The sequence below is a fragment of the Anser cygnoides genome, chromosome 8 (assembly GCF_040182565.1).
Source record: "Anser cygnoides isolate HZ-2024a breed goose chromosome 8, Taihu_goose_T2T_genome, whole genome shotgun sequence".
Lineage (NCBI taxonomy): Eukaryota > Metazoa > Chordata > Aves > Anseriformes > Anatidae > Anser > Anser cygnoides.
This window is the reverse complement of record NC_089880.1, coordinates 13,670,802-13,692,192: the sequence shown is the minus strand read 5'-3', so window position 1 is coordinate 13,692,192 and position 21,391 is coordinate 13,670,802. Positions and strand designations below refer to the sequence as shown.

At 37.7% G+C, this 21,391-nt stretch overlaps 1 protein-coding gene across 6 annotated transcripts in view; it reads left to right on the top strand.

Moving 5' to 3' along the window:
- RABGAP1L (RAB GTPase activating protein 1 like) overlaps nucleotides 1-21,391 on the top strand; it is a 248,438-nt gene that overhangs the window by 45,451 nt on the left and 181,596 nt on the right. For all 6 annotated transcript variants that reach the window (XM_067001789.1, XM_067001790.1, XM_048073418.2 and 3 more), the window contains 2 exons: nucleotides 11,550-11,643; nucleotides 15,466-15,616. In XM_067001789.1, the coding sequence (XP_066857890.1) occupies nucleotides 11,550-11,643; nucleotides 15,466-15,616 (245 nt within the window). The remainder of the gene's footprint in view (nucleotides 1-11,549; nucleotides 11,644-15,465; nucleotides 15,617-21,391) is intronic.

Below are 21,391 nucleotides of genomic sequence, written 5' to 3'. Positions count from 1 at the left end.
AATGAAAGGCCAAATGTATTTTCCAAAAACAACATTCTTAGCTTTTTTTTTTTTTAAAATTTAGTCTCTTTTTTTTTTATAGCTTTTCAGATGAAAAATGATCTTTGCAAAGACTTTGAGATAGCTACTTAAGAGATCTTTCAGGTCAACATGACTATTTTTTAAAATTTATTAATATCATAATAGATATTTCTGGCAACGTAGCCTTGTAAGGTTCCCTGCTTTGGAGATAATGTTTTTTTTTTTTTTAATAATATTAATAATTTCTTGTCAAAATATGGATAATTTTTCTCCTTGGTAAGAAGTTTTCTCTTAAATTCAGACTCTAATCGTAAAAAAAAGTTTCAAATAAAATAGATTTATTACCAGTAAGCTGAAAAGAATACTCGTTAATATTGAATTATGAGTAGAACCTTGTAAAAAGGTGCAGAGCACTATTGAGTGAACTAACCTTTCTGCTTTTTGGTGTGTTAAGAATGAGTGAGAACACATACAGAAAGCTTGATTGCATGTTGCATTATTCAGAAAAGTCAAAGCTGCATGGACCACTTTTACTGTCATGTCATTCTATGGCAGGGTGAAGTGGCTGGCTGCATGTGTGAGCCTAAGGACTGGAGAAAACTGGTTTCTGACAAAAGCATTTGCAAGGAGAATGTAGTCCTAGAAATGTTTAAGTGGCGAAGGGGAAGAATAATTTCACTTATTTTAGCAGAAGTGCTGGTTAGACCATAGATGAAATCATGACCTTTGACTCTAATATTTTAATTACTTTTTTTTTTAAATAGTCTAACTTTTCAGGAGAATACAAGATAACTATTTGAGATTCACTTTAAATCAGAATACAGTTAGGAGCTTAAGGATCATTGTAAATAAGAGCAATTCTGTTTAAAAACACAAAATAGTCTGTGTTTCCAAAGTCTTTAAGCTGATTGTAATTAAGCTGAAGATCTTTTTTAATATTTATTTATTTATTTATTTTCAGTTTTATGTGGTCCCAAGCCATTAATTGCAGGGTAAACGCTGCATGTTATGTTTAGTAGACATCCCAAAGCAGGTAATTCATGCTAGGTAAAAGGTAACATGCCTACCAAATCTCCAAAAGAAGCTTCTGAAAATGAGTTGTAGATAGCCTCTAGAACACTCTGAAATGACTTCCAGGAATGCAGTACTATATGTGCTTGTGTTTTTTGATTTGTTTATTTTTTTTTTTTTTTTTTTCCTGCAACATTAAATTTCTTGATCTTTTAAGATGTTATATTTCTGACAGCTGGGAATTGAGCAGAGATCCATTTGACAGCACAGTGGATACTGATCCATAAACAGTTGGCTTAGACCAAGAAGGATCCTATTGAAATGTGTTTAGAGCTTAGCAATTGGCTTTTAATAAGGAGAAATTATATATAAATATCAAGCTGTAGGAGTAAGAAAGGGCAGAAGAGAAGAAATAACAAACATAATAGGGTAATGCTTTCTGTCTGTTCCCTCTAGTTATCTTGGCTCTATGTACAAAGAGAAGTATTCTACAATAGAAAAATTAATGTATAAGATATGGAAATTCAGTGAAATTTGACAATGAAAGTAGATTAAAAGGGTAGAGAATCCTGAAAGCTTCAAAGAAATTGAGATAGTAAGTTTTTGGGAGAGCACAAAAAGACAGGGTGGGTACAATAATTCAGAAGTGGGCAATAGTAAATGATTGGAGATGATCAGCAAGACTAAATTAAGATCCCGGGTCAAATGTTGTGGGTGGGTAGAGGCTGTTTTCAGGAATCAAAAAAGCAAAAGAGTAGAGGAGGTGGTGTTTTAGGAATCAATAGAGCTATTGAGAGTATTTTCTGATAAAACAGGGGCTTATGACTGGGGAGAGTATGAACAAACGAGGATGACTGACTGAGACAAATGCCATTAGCACTATGGAAATAATGAACTCTGCAGTTTTATCCTAATTAAAAATAGCTTTATGTAATTCATAGGAAATGTTTCTTAGAATAGCTCAAAGCAGAATAATGTTGCTAGGTACTAAACAAGATAAATCTATATTGGAGTCTTATTCTTACAATAAAAATGAACTAAAATTTAACAAATCCTAAATCCATTAGGCCATTTGGCTAGTGTTTATCTTCATCTTTTACGGAACTTCAGCAAAGGTTTCCTGTCTGATTTTTAAAATACAAGTGCGTTGGAGGAATGTGGATCTGTAGCTTCCAAATGAAAAAAAAATATATATTCTTTGTCATTTTATGGGCTGCACTATCCATTGTCTTGGATTTTCATGCCTTACAGCTTAACTTCTGTTATTAAAAATGTACTTGATTGACTTCTTCAGCTAGTTTTGTGCTGTCAGAAAGAATGTGATCACTTTGTTAATATATATTAAAAAAAAAAAAAGGGCAGAGTACTTTTTTTTCAGTTTGCTCTGGAAGGTGTTATTGATAGTTACAGCTGTGTTCAGATTTATTTGTGCATATTCAGATTTATTCATGCAAGTATGGCCTTTCTGTTAAAAAGGCAAGTATTTCAAATGTTTTCAATTTGAAGCAGTTTTGTGGCTTTGAAGTCAAGTATGCATTGTGATGAAGTTGCAGGGGTATATATGAAATGGAACCAACCTGAAAATTCTCCAATTTTCCATTGCAGATTTACAGGTAAATGGATATACAGGGACAGTCACTGAGTAGGGACTTGTGTTCTTTCCTGTCATTTAATCCAGATCTCAGTTAGAGTTCATGTGTAAACTGGGTTTCCAGGCTAGGCCATCTAGAGTCGTGTGTGACTTTCTCTGGAGTATTGTATTCCAGAGGACACACCTGCAAGGTGCTTGTGGGAACATGTTTTTTTTAGGGATTCTTTCCCTGGTAAAATATCTTGTTTCACTTTGTGAAGTTCAAGGCAAAATATCATTCCAGAATTCTATCCTGTCGTTCATGAATAGTGGAGGGGACTCTTTTGGCTCTTGGGGTTTATTCTTTGAGTGCACAGGTGAAATCTGGTTCTTTGATTTCAACCTTTTTTTTTGCAATAGTTTACATAAAATAACTTCAGGTTGTGGTATAAGATAGACATTTTTCTCACAATAAGTGAGATTAAATTAAATTTGCATCTTGTCCAGAAGCAATAGCAGATTATTTTGAATGTTTCGACGCTTTATTTCTGTAGTGGTCTTTTCCTTGTCTGTCTACAAGCAGTATGGCAGCTTAAAAGTTATTTGTAAAAGGATTTGCAATCCTGTTAGCTTCTTGGGAATTAGAGCTTCCTATTGCTAGAGGATCTTCCCAGGTGTCAGCCATGAGTGCCATGGCTTTGTGTGCCTCAGACTGCCACCATTGTGCTCATACAATTTCACATTTCATATCAGTTAAAAAAATAAAAATCAAGTGCCTTTATATAGAGGTGATTACAAAGACTTCTCAACAAACAGTTCCCCACAGCTTGTTACTAATAATTGTGAGGTTCTTGTCTCTTTTTAGGTTTGGTGATTAACTTTAGCTATTTTGTTCAGCCTTTGTATTTCATAAGCCAAGTGGCTTAAATACTGCCCTGGCACTTTAAATAAACATTGGGCAATATACAATTCTAATGTTTTTATAACGCTGATTTTTTTAAACGTAGATATATCAAATGTGGCATTAGACATTAATCTATACATTTTAAAATTCGTAATATGGAAAATACAGAATAACAAATGGCATTGTCTTAGAATTGTGACAGCATCTCAAACTTGATTTTTCTTGCGTGTTCTCAAAGCTGTCAGTTTTCAGACAGCACAGTACATGGGGAAGATGTTTATATTTACAAGAATACCTCCACTGTGCAGCATTTAGTTGGCTTTGTCATTTGTGTGGGAGCAAAACTACTGAACTGAAGTGATAATTTCCTCCACTTTTTATTCAGCTTTAAGCATTTTTACATCCAACATAGAGAAGTCATGGTGGCCCACTTGTATATTCACTACAGGAGGGTAGGATCATCGCTTTGCACGTTTCTACACTCAGATTTGGCTGAACAGCTCAGGTTTATTTTTGTGAATTTTAAATCAATCTTTTTTAATGTGACAGCAGTGCAGTGCCTATGTAGCAACTATATGATTTGGAACTAAGATATATGCTTAAATGCAGAATTTTTTATTAAAAAGAAAACAGCAGCTTGGCCAATGGGATTGATTTCTAAGGGGAAGGTTAGGTCCTTCGAGAGGTATTGCACGGACTTCATAACCCGTGCAAAAACCATTATTGTTTGCAGTGTGAATATGATGGGGAGTGAAATACGACATCATCTCTTCCACCTTCTTTCAATGCTTATCAATTGTAGGAGTTTTCGATCCGGGTTTTCAGTTGCCTAGAGAAGTAATTAAACTTGTAGGTTGATTGCAAAGTAATGAAAATTTTAGAATTTGTCAGCGTTAACTTCTGTTTGAGTGACACTAAGTAACGAGTGTATACATTTATAGTTCATAAAAAGGAATAGCAATAAAAATACTTTTTGCTATTACTTGTTAACTTTTAGGGGAAAACTTAGAATCTTTTTTGGTTTTGGTGTCTTTGTGTGTACTTCAGTAGCTGCTGAATTATTTTTCTTCAAGTTTATTGTGTAACTTAAATGTTAACAGAAGTTTCTTGTGAGCAAAATTCAGTGCAAGTTTTCTTTGTTCATATTCATAAAACTTTTTTTCTGGTTCTGATTAATTTTCTTCCAGCCAAATTGGGGAATATGCTGTATTTGCTCACTTTACTGTTGCAGAATTTACTGAGGATCATCATTGTGTAAATATATCACTTGAAAGGCATTTTGAAATATTTTGTCTTCATCAAAATACTTTGTAATGCATTAAAAAGTTGAATCTTTCTGCAAATCTACCTTATTTGATAATACAGTGAATTTCATGGCTTAAACTTTGTTTCACTCTTGTCTTTTCTGGTAAAACTGTAGCTCGTGCTCTATAATTTCCTGTTACCTTATAAATGGAAGCTTGCTTTTTTTGTGGCCTTTCTCACGATCCTCTTTCATTTCTTATGTACAGAATGATTCCATGTCAGTAACGTCTATATCTTTTTGCCCTGATAATATGCTGCCAACTTCAGCTCCCCCTTCATTTTTGTTCTTCTCCTACATAAAAATCAAGCTTCTCATTTTTGAATTATTCCAATTCTATTCACACCTATCTTTACAACCTAATTTCCTTCTCCTACAGGCTGCCCTGCTCAGGTTGCTCCAACTATATTATTTTTCAGTTCCACCTACTCTTTATTTCACTTGCAACAGCTTCTCAATTAAAACTCATTAAAAATCCTTCTTTCTTCTTCAGCTCGGTGCTCAAACCCCACCTGTTCATTTTTTTTCCTGCTATCTTCATGCATTTCCAATCATTTTAGGATGTACTTGGCTTCTTTGCTTTTACGCTTGAACTCTTGGAATCAACAATATAGTTTTGTACTTTATTTGCATTTTTTGTTAACAGACAAATTAGTTTGACTCCTAAGGCACTGCTGTATTTCAGGTAGTCTAGTAGATTTCTTTAAGGAGAGCAGACCTACCTTCCCAAAAGGTAACTCTGTATCTAGATAATGCATCTCTGTATCTAGCTCTGTATCTAGTTTCATCTGGGGGTTCTCCATGTTCTGCATTTGTGGGGTCAAAAGCACTGAGTTATCAAAATGAATGAGGGGAAGGAAAGGCCAACATTTTGTGTGTGAGTGTGTTAATTTCTGTGGGGTATTTATTTATGGTAAAGACTTTGTCTGTGTAATTCTTCTGTTTTGAACACATGATGTCTCAATATTTTGTTTGAACATGGCTCATCAAGCAAATACAGACTAGTTGGAGGGAGAAGGCAGAAATGAGCAGAAGCCTCTTGTGGAAAGAAGTGGAGTTTTCGAGAGAGATAATACAGAAGATATTTCATTGCAAGATGTGCTAATATTGTTTTCCATGGCTGCTCTGTTTAAGACAAAGTAATATTGGCATAAGTTGCAGAAAGAAAGAATTAGATTAGCAGTGAGAGATACAGTCCAAGAGTTACAGTAATGAAGTCCCTTGGAGTGAACTGCTCAGGGAGGTGACTGGAGGTTTGTAGGGTTAGCTTAGAAAAGTATCTGCAGGGGGCTAAATGATCAAGACCTGTGTTCTCTTTAGCCTAGTTCAAAAAGTACCAACTTGGATAACCTACCAGAGCTGTCTCATAAGGCTTGACTTTACTACCCTGTGGTTTTCTCAGGAGATAGTCAAAGCCTCTTCTGGTTTTACAGTACTGCAGATGTGGGCAACCATAGGGTGGCCTCCAGTGGCAGTTCATCATTTGTGAATGCTGCAGTACAAAAACAAACAAACAACCCCCCTAACCTTACTGCCATTGGATATCAAAGGGAGTAATTCTGAAAGTTCAAGTCGTTTTCCATTAAAATTAGCCTTTCAGGGTGTTCTGGGTTGGACTAGATCCAAAGAGGTGCCTCTGCTGTGTGGACGACAGGCCACATGAGGATGCATTTTCCAAATTATTTGTTACCAAGAATAATGAGCCAAAGCTTATTTTTCTACAGAGTGGTAAAAGGTCTTTCATATGAGCGGTCATATTTCTACAGGACGGAATCTGTTTTTAAAGGGGCAAAAAAGTTGTAATTGAGCCTGGTCAGTGGAGTATTGTAACATAACAAATGTTAGTGCTGGGCCATTTAAAATATAACTCTCTGTCCTATTCAAAATAGTCTGCTCTGTAATAACTTATGTAATGAGTGTTTCTAAGCAGAGTAGACACAAAATTACACATATCCAATAGGCTGCCAGTCTTCTTTTTAGTTAGTCATTAATTATAGTTTGTTCTTGAATGTTCCTGCAGATTTTTCAGAGAGACCACTTGTGTTTGTCTATAGGCATACTAACAAAAGCAGCCTATATGCAAAATCTGCAGATCTTCCCCCAACCCCAGTAGCATGTGTACATGCTTCAGTATTTATCTCATGCAAATGGCCAATGTCTAAAACAAAATACAAGAAGAAAAGCAAGTACACTGGGCCAGAAGTAAGGCCCAGGTGACTATGGGCTGGTCAGTCTAACCTTAGTCTGGGGGACAGTTAGGGATGAAGTCCTCCTACAAGTTGGTTCTAAACACATGAAGGACAGCAAGGTGATTAGGAACAGACAGCATATATAGATGAAGGGCAAACCATCACTGCTTTCCTGTGACTAGGTGACCAGTGCTGTGGATGAGAGAAGAGCAATGGGTGCTGTATGCCTCGACTTTAGCAGGGACTCCAACACAGTATCACAGAGTGTCCTTACCATTAAATTGATGAGATAGGGACTGGAAAAGTGAAAAATAGTGTGGTTGAAAAGTTGGCTGGACCGCTGGGCTGAAGGGATTGATCAGTGATGCAAAGTCCAGCTGGCAGTCAGTAAGAAGTGGTATATTTCAGGGATTGGTATCGGGATCAGTGATCTTCAAGGTCTTTATTAATGACCTGGACAGTGGGACTGGGCACAGTTTCAGCAGCTTTGTGGACAACACCAACCACCAGGTCAGTGTGCTGGAGGGCAGGGCTGCTGCTCAGAGTGACTGGGACACGCTGGAGAAAGTGCTGGTGGGAACCTCATGGAGCTCCAAGTAAGGCAAATGTAAATCCTGTATCTGTGATAGAACAACTCTGTGTGACAATACAGGCTGGGGGCTAACTATCTGGGGAGGCATCCCTGTAAAAAAGTACCTGGAGATCTTTTCACCTGAGTGGAAAAAAACCTGCAAGGAGCAAGCAGTGTGGCCTCGCAGCGCAGAAGGCGGAGCCCAGCAGCCCGCAGCTCCAAGGAGAGCTCCGTCCCCTGAAGAGGGCTTGTGAGACTGTGCTGGAGCACTGCATCCAGTGCTGGCCCCCAGCACAAGACACACGCTGACACACTGGAGCAAGTCCTGTGGATGCCACCAAGCTGGCCAGAGGGCAGGAGCACATGCCATATATTAAGGAGTTAAGGAAATGTGTTCATTCAGGCTGGAAAAGAAAGCTTGCACGGAGGAGAGCCTTATCGTTATCTACAGTTAATACATCAGAGGACTCAGAGGTGGACCCAGACTTCTCTCAGAGGTGCACAATGACATGCTGAGAGGCTGCAGGCATCAGACACAAGTTGGAACAGGATCTGATCAGATGAAAGGGCTTGTTTTAAACCATGATCCTGGTCCAGTAGTGCAATGGGTTGTCTACAGAGATTTGGGAATCTTCTTTCTTGATGGTCTTCAACACTACCCTCGCTTTCAGGTTCCTAGGTGACCTGATCTAATTCAAGCTGTTTGGAGTAAGAGGTTGGACTAGATGACCTCCAGAGGTCTCTTCCAGCCCAAATTATTCTAGGATTCTGTGCTGAAGCCATACAGAGTGATGCTGGCTGTGGAAGTCCTTCAGGCTCGCAGTCTGAATTTAGAGAATTGTTTCATGGGCGCCCATGAATTATCCATCCACAAGGTAAGAATACATAATGCAAACAAGCAAAAAGGCAGAGAGGCTTGGTGTTATCTGTAAGTATTCTCAAAGGCTATTTGTGTGTCCACACATTCACAACCCAGCCCTTCAGGTTTGCTTCCTTGCAAATGTCACCTGTCCTCTTCCTGTTCTGATGAGGCATAGGTTTAATTTTGCAGGTGAGAGGCACTGAGAAAGCAGGGCGTATAAAGGAGGAAGGGAAAAATACACACTATGGCTAGAGGAAGGGATCTGTTGCATTCCCTGCAGGATCAGACAGGATGTAATCATGATCTGGCTAATGCTGCTGGCTTATAGATACTATAGAATGTAGGAAAATGTGCGAAAGCATGCTTCAGGGAAGAATATCTACAGTTAAATATCCCTCCGAAGACACCCCTCCCCCCATTTATACTTGATTTCTTAAACAGATCAGAATATGTAAATAGTCTTCAGAATGGAAACAGCAGAGATTTTTTTAAAGCTGTTTATTCTCTACCTTTTGCCCTGCTCTATTTTGAAGTTTGACGTTAGTGTCCTTTGAAAGGGAGCATATGGTAGTTCTAATTAAGGCCTGTGATTTTCTGACATACAACTGAATAATACATTCCAAATACTGTTAAGCCTTCCAGATGAAATAATTTTCAGTGCTGAAGCACTGTAGCTTTATGATCCGTCTTGCTGGAATATATATGCTGTGTAACACTCATCTCCTTAAGAACTTTGGTATTGTACATCAAATTCTTCAGAGCAGCAAGGAAAGAAGGGTTTTGTTTCTGTTTTTGTCTGATGCTATTGGCCAGCTCAAATTTGGATCAGATAACAATCAGTGTGCTTTGTTTCTGAAAGCATTCCTTGTAGCTTTGATTTTAAATGTTTTGGTCAGATTGAAATTTAATATATTCATCTTTATCAGGTTTTGTTTCAGATTGCTAGATTTGTTTGTTTTACCAGTCTCCCTGGTAGAGATGTTGTAACTCTTAAGTCTCTCCAAATTCAGATCTCTTGAGACCTTTGTGCCTAATTGTCTTGCTTTACCTTGAATGTGTGAAACCTTTTTGAAATAGTGGTTTATGACAAATTTCTAATGTGAGTCAGGTTTCTTGAGATTCTTAATATGTACCATATGTTCATCTCGTGTCTCTGAATTGCCAGTGTACTCTTACAATCTAGAGAAGGTTTCCTCAAATTCTTTTTCTCAGTTTCCAGGGGAGGTAGAAGGGCAGCATTTATAATTGATCTCTTTGATCCAGTTAGGCACAAATCGGGAGAGGAGAGGATTTTAAGAATGCAATGCATTTAAATGTTTTAACTTTTTTGTATGTTATTACCAACGTCGATAGTAAGTGAGATTTGCTTGTAGAATACTTCTGATAATTTTAAAATGAAAGGAAAGTTGAGTCTTCAAATATTTTTTTTCCACTGGAACTTAATGGTTATTGGAAGACCTTTTATAGTGATATCAGATTTTAGTGAAAATCATATTTTTTTTTTAGGATCTTCATGTTTCCATCTTTAAATACAGGGAATATATGCAAAGGCTTGCAAATCCTTAGAATCATAATTTTCCTGTAGATTTATGATGAGGTTTTAAAAATTCTATTTCAAATTAAACAATACAGTTTTACAGGCCCAAAAATATAAAACCAACCTGCACTTAAATACTTCCCACTGCAATTCAAAATAAATGAAAAGATTTCTCATGTGCTTTCCTTTTCTCTCAGGACAGCATTTTTGCTGTTCTTTGTCTTTGAAGTACAGTATCTGCCATCTTTTGTCCTCATGTTTTGTTATCAAAATCAGAAATCAGTGATGTTGTTATTAACGACTTGTATTTGGCAAAACTATAAATTAGAAATGTGTAGTTGAAGACAGAATGACAAGGATGAAGACTTAAGGGAATAACGTGTAAGTATTGATGGTCCTTCTGTACCTGAACTCCAGTTGTGTACAAGAAGTCAGATATGAAGTGTTTAACGTACCTAAGGAATAAAAAGTACTAGGTCAGCATCCAGATGTGACTGGGCTAATTGACTAGTTAAGGGATTCTGGGGGCAGATGTGGCTTTAATCCTTTTTTGTTTTATTTTAGCTTCTTAAGATAACTCGGTTCATAGCAAAGAACAAGCTTAGAGGCCCTCTATCATCTAAATTGTCCATGGTCCCAGAGGCCTCTGAGGGTAAAGGGACTCTGTCAGTGTCTCTTTTTGGGTTGGGTTTCTTGTTCAGTTTTTAGCAATACTTTATTCAGATAAAATTGGAAAAAGTCCAGAATAACCGCAAAGACATGTTCACGTGATGAGCCATTCTGAAAAGTTACTGTTCCACTTACTCTGAACAGCTATACAGACTTCTAAGACACTTTGAAACAGGATGGTTACTGCTTATTTGAACCCGCGGTCACAGGCTCATGTTATCTCTTCTAGTTCTGTGTATTTGTCATATATAATGACCTATATTCCTACGTAAGTAATTTATTCTTAATATTTTTGAGGTTTCTTATCCATTTTAAGCATTGTTTTCTGTCCCATGCAGTATGACCTTTAATGTCACAGTGTCATTTTTGCTGCTCTTCTGTGAACTTGTTTCAGTACAAAGTTCTTTCATTCATTGCTCCGTGCAGGCTTTCTGAGAACGGTGTGCCACGTGAGAGCAGAGTGCCGTGTAATGGTTGCAGCGTATTGGAGTACTGTTAGCTGCTGTGTTTTACAAGAGACTTCTCTTTGTGAGAAATCTAGAGTGGATGTGACTTTCAGATAATTTTTCATTGTGAAATACCATTGAATGGAGAGTTGACTGCCTTGAATCTTTTCTCATGTAATGATTTTCTACATCTCAACCCTTTTCCCCATAACAACATTGTGAACTGTTCCCTAGTCTTGTTCTCTTAAAGTTTATGGTAGCTTTACTAATACACTTTTTTTTAATCAAATCTACTATGCTTTCTTCAGAGTTCCACTAATACTTTCTATGTCCTCTTGGTTTTAAAACTGATAAGTGCGAAGAATTTGTTTGGTACATATATGTATGCATCTTTATTGTCTGTTCTTTTTGGTAAATCTGTGCATGCTTTTGTTTTCTTGTTTGTGTCTTTGTTTTTATTTTGCAGAGAGTGATAATGAACTCTCCAGTGGCACTGGTGATGTGTCAAAGGATTGTCCTGAGAAGATTTTGTATTCCTGGGGAGAATTACTAGTGAGATGGTAATGCTGTTTTTTTTTGTTGTTGTTTGTTTTTTAATTTAGACTTTAAATACTAACCTTTTCTTTGTTTTGAGACTTGTATGCTCTTGTGTAGGAGGTTCAATTTACATGGTTTAAAAACTAAAATGCAAAACACTGAAGTGTGTTTATAAATATGGTTTGAAAGGTGAAAGGTGCTGGTAAATCCCTTCATTTTAACTTAGCTTTTTGACAAATCTCTTCTACAGTTTCTGTGGAAGTCTTATTTCTTTCAGTGTTTGAGAGTATGTCTCTTTATGCTCACACTGCTTGTTTGAGTTTTCAAATGCAGAATTTCTGGCCACTTGCGTTCCTTGAGGCTGGATGTTGAACCTTCCTGAATCTCAGTGCCTCTTAGTGCTAGGATATAAAAGACAGAGCAAGTTTAGTCTGTCACTGTACTAGCTGATGTGCATTTAATTAATTGATTTGTTTAGGAACACTTTTTTTGTTTTTCCCTTTGATGTGCTACCTGTAATCACTTAAAAAGAAATTCTAGGAAGACTCTGACCCTCACTTAAACTCTTTCTGGTGAAGAGTAAGATAAGGATTATTTGAAAGCCTAGAGTATATTCTTAGCAGTGTTACTTCAGTGGTTTAATTAAGTGCTTCAGTAGCAGCGTATGTTTTGCCAAGAAAGAAAAAGTCTCTATTTGCTACCTCTGCAAGACCTTATGCTACTAGCAAATGCCAGAACCACTTACTCGTTTTTTGTAGCCCTAACATAAGTATAGAGTATAGAGACACAGAGGATTATTTATTAGCCAAAACACTAAATAATTTTTAACCCAGCTAAAGTGAGTTAAAGGAAGAGAAGTGGGATATCCCAGCCAGCTTGAAGACTAGCAGTAGCAAACATCTTCTTTAGGAGTGTCTCACATAATGTTACTTTATGAGATAAATTCAAGCATATAAAATACTTGGGTTCTTGAACAGTGTTATGTTACATTTTAAGAACAAAACCTGGAAAGCGTAACAGATGAAAAATGTTAACAATTTGAAAACTAAAAATAGATTGAAATCTTCTAGTGTTTTAAACGTTGCACCATATGCTAAAGGAATATCTGTGCGCTTGCAGAAACCATAAATAAATAAAAATTAACATTTCCACTTGGAGGACTGGTGTGCTGATTTGTCTCTTAGATGAAAAATTTCTTGCATGTTAGATACTTCTTGTCATTTAATTAAAATGTCACTGTAACCTAATGGACTGACTCAGCAGAAACATTGCTCTAAGTCGTCTTCAAAGGGTACCATATAACAAGGAATAAGAATAATTTCACAAAAAGATATGATAAGCAGTTGGAAAGTAGTGGAATACCTATTAATTTATTTCACAAAGCATACTGCTTACTGCATCCTCAGCACTAAAGATTTTCTTGCAAGCTGGGCTTGTTTAGCTGAGTACTTTTCAAGGTGGAGCATAGTTAGCATTGCTGTTCTGTATCCTTGCTCACTCTTTGACCTTTTAAAATGATGCATTTGAACTTTACACAGGAAAATTACAGCGCTTTTTTACAAATTAAACATGTCAGCATCCATGAATGACCCACATGCTAAAGGATAAGACTGGGTGTAAGACAGGCTTTTATTCAAAGCTTTTTTCTGTTACAGTCTGGCCAGAAAGTCTCTAGCAATGTAATGTGCCTGGGCCTCTACACCAGGGAGGGAAAATTTGTATTTGTTCAATATTGCAGAATACAGAGTGAGGGTTATTAATGATCAAACTCTTTCCCAGACAGATATTCAGAAACAGAGAGGTTGCTTTTTAAAGCTAGTTCTGCTTTATAGCAGGCACTAGCGTTGCAAAAACATTGCCTCTACTGTAAAGCTTTGTAAATGTTTGACAAATCCAGTAAAATATTGTGTGCCATAGAATGCTTAATTCTCAGTTCCGATTATGGGTAGGAGTAAGGATGGTGGTGTAACATGGAAGGAGCATCTCCGTTAGTTGTTGCCATAAGCTATTTGTATTATTTCTTAGTGTCACTGAAAAATCTCTGTAATGTTTTTTTGGGAATGTACCTTTTTAGGTGTTGATTTTATTTTATCTACTTGCTGAGTCCTTAGAGAATGCCTTCTGTATTTCATATGTAATACATATGACCAAATTCACCTAATAACCAAATTAATTTAATATGCAGTATCCTGTGAATGGTTCTTATTTGCACAACTTGTGTTTTAAGTTTCTAGTGTCTTTTATTTATTTATTCCTAAATGTATGTTCCATCACTTTGTAACTGTTCAGAGTGTCTTGTTCTCTTAATAGTCCTGTGAATGGGACATTGGTTTTTGTTTCTAGCTTTTTCCCATCACAAGAGTACTAACGTGACACACTGCAAAACATACTGAAAAAGGGAAGAGGGACTACGTAATGGCTTTCAGTTAGGCTGAGTGAATAATAAACTTTGAAATGACTTGTGTTGCACTACACACAAATACAGATAGTTACTGTGCTGAACAGAATAAGGGCATTATAGAACAAGTTTCTCCCTCCACCCCCATTTCCCAGCGATTTGGGACAATGAGTATATCATGGATATCGTCCTCTGAGCATGGGAAAAAGGAAATTAGTTAGAGCACATTTTAAATTTAAACTGTAGTGGTAAACTGTTCACGTACTAATGACCTGTTTCAAAGCATGAGTACTCTAAACATTTACAGAAAATTGAGGGTCAAATTATGGGTTATGTAATTTATGTAATTCAGTGGCAGCTTGGTAGAATTTGGCTAAAGTACCACTCCCACTGTTCTCCTACCAGTAAAAATGAGAAACATAACAATGCTCAAAACAATAACGAAGCAAATTGTTGTCAGCATTTCCTGCGTTAGACAGAATAGAGCCAGCGCACGCATTCTTCCTGCTGCATTGTTATGAAAATTGCCATAACAAGTCAAAGCCAGGTTTAATCTACATCAGTAAACACCATTATCTCAAAAAGACTTTTTAAATATCTGTGACTGAAAACTCAGCAATATCATGTGCAGTAATCATCTCCTAAAGGTATGGGCTCAGAGACTAGTTTATGTTTGGAAAATACGTGATCTTCAGTATCCAACCTGTCTGATTACAGCCTTCTTGTGGCTGTATACACCCGCTTTTTGTAGGATGAATTACGCGCTGCTGGGGAGTCAGCCTGGAAGCGGGCTCCAGCGTTGCTTGGTGTGTGTACAAACAGGTAGTAAAACACCAGCGCAGCCCACTAGCATGTGTGTTTGGAGAGCTGGGATTTCACCAAGCTGTGTGCAAGGGCTACTGCTTTGTGGGGCTTGCAATATCCTCTTGGCGTTAAGTGTAAAAACTGGAACTTGAACCTTTGCGTTAGTACTCTTAAAATTGCCTTTTAGTTGTTCTCCAAAATCTTGTTCCCTGTACAGATTAAATTATTTTTCCTTTCATTTTTTTAACCTATGCTAAACATATACATTGAACAAATATTTAGATCAAACTGTTTTCACAGCAAGCGTAGTCCTTTCTTTCAATTCAAATTGTTCTTTATTAGCCAGTTTAGATCAATTTCTGCAATTATTTATGAAAATTAGAACAATAAACATCTCTAATCCTCCCAGGATCAACTTTGGAAATCACTATATTCTGCTGCAAGGATTTACAATAACCACCAGTGGCAATTTTTCTTCCCATCTGACAAATACTAGTTAGTATGAGCAGTGCAAGAAGTATTTATTTGTCAGTTGATGACTCTTAATTTTCAGAGTAACATTGGAAAGCTGGAAAACTTCTCATATTTTTATCTAGATTTCTGTTCCTGTAGTATAATAGGTCAATGATTGTCTGTTTCTTAGGCACAATAATCTTGTCGTGAGACCTAATGGATTATCTGCACTGGTGAAAAGAGGTGTTCCCGAAGCGCTGAGGGCAGAGGTTTGGCAGTTGCTGGCAGGATGCCATGACAACCAGGCGATGCTGGACAAATACAGAATTCTCATCACAATGGTAAGTGACTTTTTTTCTCTTTTTTTTTTTTTTTTGGCAAGGGGAAGTTAAAATGAATTATACTGAGCAGCAATTTTATTCAGTGGTAAAGTAGCAGAAGAGTGAAACAGTTTGACTTGTTTGAAGCAACTGAAATTGTGATTAGGTGACTTTACCTCCTGCCATGGGTACCTGCTGAATGGCATTAACAATGGAAATTGCTGACCTATATCTGTAGTAATGCTTGACATTTAGCTTTCTATGCACTTGCTGTGATGATAATAAGCACATCAGCTTGTTGTTCGAGTGGTGGTGTTTTTTAACTTCATGGTTTTGTTTTTTCAGCAATTTCTATTCACTGCATACTTGAGTTTTCTGGTTTGTTTTGGTTTTGTTTCAGTAACAAATAAGAATATAAGCTTGTGTGGTTTTTATTCTTTTGTTTGTTTATAAAAGAAATGTAGAGGTATTATACCTAACAGGAGCTAGTCTCCTTGCTGTACGGGCAGCTTGAGAAGAGAATCCTGTCAGGAATCTCCTCCTGTTCTGTATGCTGATGCTGCCAGTGCGGTTAATAACCACTTCAAGTTGTCTGCAGCCTGTTCCAAAGTGCTCATAGCTGTGATTTAAAGATTGAGATCCACTGTACTGGCAAAAACTCTGTTCAGTTTCAGGAAGTACACTCACTGGTTGTGGTCCTAAAATTCTTGCAAGGCAGGGTGCTTACGCACTCTGAGGAAAAAAGTGGTATCAAAAATGGTTATAATGGCACAAATAGATGAAGATACTTTCTATATGTTGCTCAAAGAAAGTGTTGGATTTGTTAGCTGGAGAAGGGACCATCTGTCCATGCACAAGTTCTGGGGTACAGTAAATGCTTTCTTTCATAATGTTGTGACATCTTTTTGATGCTTGCCCTCCTAATCTGATCTACCAGCTTTGCTACTAAAGTTTAAGAGTGTCCCCAGAGTGAGATTTGTCCTCATGGCTTCTTTTTCCTTTACTAATAAAAGTATTTTGATAGTGTAAACTTCTCTTTTTGACGTGGTAGCTAGGTTATATTTTCCTTAGGAACCATTCACAGGACATCTGTCAGCTGTATGTTGCATCAAAACCACCTCCGTTATTTTGCCCTTGCTTTCCAAAAGTGGGGAAGATGTTTGTTGCACAGCGGAGGAGGGAGTGGAAAACTTCTAAAATACAATCCTGATCTTGAAGCTAGGGCTTCATGCCTTAAAAATACCTTGCTACATTTGTCCTTTTCATGGCAGAAATATTTCAGTGACGTTATGTTGGAAGATGATATTGCATACAGTATTTAATATGAAAAATTACACTGGTATGGATTATTAAATTAAATTCTATTCTGAAGCATTTGTGCAAACTCAGTTTTCTTCTAAAGTAAATCACTTTTATTCTGAAATCCAACTTTCTTCTAAAGTCTGACTGTATATAACTGCGTGTGCCTACACCATTTGGCATATATTAGATTAAAGGATTCATGAAAAGAAATAAACAGGGGAGATACTATGCCAAACCAAAAATAAGGTACCTTTTGAGGAATAGCTAATGTTAGGTGTGCTGGAAACACTTGTCAGATTTTTTTTTTTTAGGAGCTTTATATAATATTGTGTCTGTAAACAAAAATTCTTTTTCATTTTGGTGTGCTTATAATGTGAATTAGGCTCTTTATAAATATATAGGCATATATATATTCTCTGAATCCTACTAAAAATTTTGTAGTAGTCTAGCAGTCGATCTTAAGTGTATCAATAATGAGATGCATGTTGAACAGATTTATTGAGTATTCATTGTTCACTTCTGTATGAAAAAGCAGAACTGATTTTTTTTTCTTCATTGTTTGTATGCTACCATCCCAATATACAAACGTGTACTTTATTTTTTCCATAATTAACTATTCTTCCCATCAAATGCATAGCTTTCATCTTGATTCTTTCAGTTTACTCATGAGTCTGGACAGATTCATTGTCTCCTTGTATTTCGGTCATTCTGCTTACTGTCTCTGCCTTAATTAGGCTCACTTCTGAAAGCTGGATGTTTGTGTGTGTCTTGACCATTCAGTATTCTGTAAGCATGGGCATCCCTGAGCACATTTCTGTAAGACAGCCCAAGGCGGTAAGAGATGGCAGGGTTCTGCACTGGGCAGTCCTGAGGATTGAGTGCACTGAGATACAAGAAGCAGGAAGCAGGATCAACAGCTGAACCTGAACCCACTGCCTGCTTCCCTCCTTGTACGGCTCTCCCTTTGACAGCTCCCCGCTACAGCCTGCTTGCCTTGGAAGTTTGATGCCGTGTCCCATGCTGCTCAGTTTCCTAGGTCTTTGTAACAGCTCTTCCAGCAGAGCCCTCTCTCTGAGCGCCCTGGTGGAAAAATCTCTTCACCTGGAGATTTGTAAGAAAGTACATATAAATTTATATAGGTGCAGGGTTTTGTTTGTTTGTTTGTTTTTGTTTGTTTTTTTTTTGGCCTGGTGATCAAAATAACACAGCTAAATTGTGTAATGCATAGCAAAAGGGTATCGCGTACTGTAGTCATTAACATATCAGCTGTTACTTACTAGTAAGGTAAGGAATGCTGGGCAGTTTTCTTGAGTGAGGCTTGACTTTAAAAGCATCTTTGATTATGTGAGATGTAATTTTTTTTTCTAAAGAAAATTTTAGAGGCCTAACTTGAGGAACAAATCTTGAAAACTGTCATTTTACCGTTACAGGTTAAAAGTTTAAACCCAGTAGCTGGAGTTACCAGTTTGGACATATGATGCCTAATTTGTGACTTCATTTTCTGGGGATCAGAGAGAACTATGTTAAATGCTGGAACTTTAAAGGAAGTTTAAAACTACTCCAGTGTTGCTGGTTAAGTCCTGGTAAAACTGCTTACTAGTGGAGGAAAACAGTGTTGTTGGTAGGCTGAAAATGTGTCCCTTGTGATGAACTGAATGATAGCAGACTCTCAACATTTAAATTTACTTTAGAGATTGTGATATAGACATTTGTTATTTTATGCCAATTGCGTGCAGTTTGTGCAGAAGTAATATGTTAGATTGGCCAACTATTATTCACATCACTTAACAAATCTGGTGTGCGTGTTACAATATGTGTGTGTGTGTATATATATTCATCACTGTGCAGAGCTCTGAAATCTATTGCAGAGTTCTTCTGTTAGAGAAGTGCTTTGTTCAGTGTGTTGTGTAAGAGAGTGAGTAATTTGGGATTTGTTTTAGTGTTTCACTTCAGCACAAAGGAAAACAAAATCTCTGTCCTGTAAGAAAAATGAGTGCCATACCATCTCCAAGAAGTGGAGGAGATGTTTTATTTCTTATATTTATGCTGACCATTAACAATGTTTTGCTTTTGTATTTTAGATGTTTTCCTTCTTTCATGTGTTTTCCCTGTTGAGTTTGTAGGGCGAGGCTTCTATCCACCTTTTCAGTGTTATGGGTTACTGGGTTCCTATTCCGTAGCGCTGTTACTGTTGAAACTACCTGCTTTCAGATCCTTTCCTTTTTCTTAAGTTTAGAAAGCAACACGTGTCAGGGCAATATGGAGTTGCGTACGTAAAATAAAGAAAATGGAAAAAGAAAACAGCCACTCACATTCTGTAGTTTGAAAACTTTGGGATGGATCCTTTTGAGCTGGGATTTATGATCTGTTAAAAGTATAATTCCTCAGTAAGAGATCTTTCATTTACAATCTGATTTCCACTAAGAAATGAGCAATATGTATAAAGTTAATTTAACAGCATATGTAGAAAAGTTTGAAATGCTGCTGATTCTCTGGATTAAGAAAACAAAATTTCTTTTCAATTCTCATTTTTCTTTTCCCTCACTAGGATCAGAGAAAGAAGCCTGATTTCAGATGAATTAGACTTTGGTAGTAATGCGTTACTCAAAAGCAATGGAATTTGACATATGAATGTGAATGCCAATTTTTGAAATGGCTGATGATTTTGAGTCGAAAGGCTTAAAGAAAGACTAAATGTCTGTCCTTCCAAATGACTTTCAAGAGAACCAAAAATAAGATTATTTGTTTTCATAATTACCTTTGGCAATATGAGCATGTGCCCAGAACAGTTAGAGATAATAACTAATTAAAAGGTCAAGCTTGAGAAGAGCTGGCCAAAAAATAGCTTTGTGTGCTGACTGTGTAGTGTTGTTTTCTGTCTGGGCCATTAACATACCAAGTCATTCTACAGAAGAGTGAAAATCCCAAGAATTTTCCCAAATTTCGGAGCAAATATGACAGGTATCGATTTGGGGATTAAATATTGCCAAATCACGAAAATAATTTGTCGGTAATGTGGTTATTTTAAATTGGTACTAATCACACAGAGGTAAAATTCTCTTGCAGTAAGGACCAGCTGTATGGAAGTTTGTTAGGGCATCTGGTTGATTTAGAGTTAATATACGTAATTTATTATTTTTTTTGACCAATACTGGAATTTCTGACTCCTACAAGACATATCGTCTCGTTTTAAAGGAATGAATAAATAAAAAGTAAAAACCCCAAGCCAAACAGAAACAAATGCATGATTTCATATTTCTGTATACCTTTCAAGTTAAGAAGTTCTGCAGGTCCAGGTACAAAATTAAAGATTAGCACTTGTTTGCTGGAAAGAACAGTAAATTATGGCAAATAGAAGCGGTCTGCATTCAAGAATGAAATTGCACTTTACATATTGCTTATGCTAATTTTCTCGTACCCACGTATTCGGAAGCCCTAAGGTGTGTGTGACTGGCTGCCTTGGCCAGGATCGGCTGTGTGACACGCGGAGGACAAGGGATGCTGGCTGTGAAGTGCTCCTTACATCCCCAGGGTTTCTCTTGGTTATTGTCAACAAACTTATTTTTGGCAGGTTTTTTGTCCTCTTTAAGAGTTGGGCGTTTCTTACGGCAGTCTTTTTCCGCAAAGCTTGCTTCCTTCAGCCTCTGGATCAGTCACGTCGCTGCCCCTCGCCTCTGCTTCCTCCTTGCGGGTGTGTTGGAGGCTTGTGGCCTGTTCTGGTGGCAGGGCTGGTGCGTGGCGGCTTTGCGGTGGCTCTCCAGCTGGCTGGGCATCTCTCGTGGGGCCTGAGCAGCGTGCGGCCTTCTGCTCGAGGTGTGGCAGGATGCTTCTCGTCTGCCACTTGGGCTGCTGTCTCTTCTGTCCTCATGTGTCAGCGCTTGCCTTTCTCCTAGCCCTGTCTATTGTTTCTTCTAGTGCTTTTGCAAGCAGATGCTGCCATTCGTACTTCTTTCAGATCGATCTTAAGACTTCTGTTACAAATCTCTAAATATGAGTTACAGTAGAGAAAAATGTTTGAATAAACCCAATTTCATTATTGTGGTGGTTTTACTCAGGTGGGCGGCCGAGCTCCACCACAACCGCTCTCTCACTCCCCCTCCTGAAAGAGGAACGGGGAGAAAATATGATGAAAAGGGCTCAAGGGTTGAGGTAAGGACAGGGAGATTGCACAGTCATTATTGTGACGGGCAAAGCAGACTCAGCATAGAGAGATAGATTTATTACCTGTTACTAACAAGCTAGAGAAGTGAGAAACAAAGGAAAGAAACCAAAAGCACCTTCCCCCCCCATCCACCCTCTTCCATCTCCTCCCCCCGAGCGGCACGGGGGAATGGGGGTTATGGTCAGTCTGTAGCGCTTCTTCTCCGCTGCTCCTTCTCGGTCACTCTCATCCCCTGTGCTGTGGGGTCCCTCCCACGGGATGCAGTCCTTGCTGAACTGATCCGGCGTGGGCTGCCCACAGGCAGCAGCTCTTCAAGAACTGCTCCAGTTATG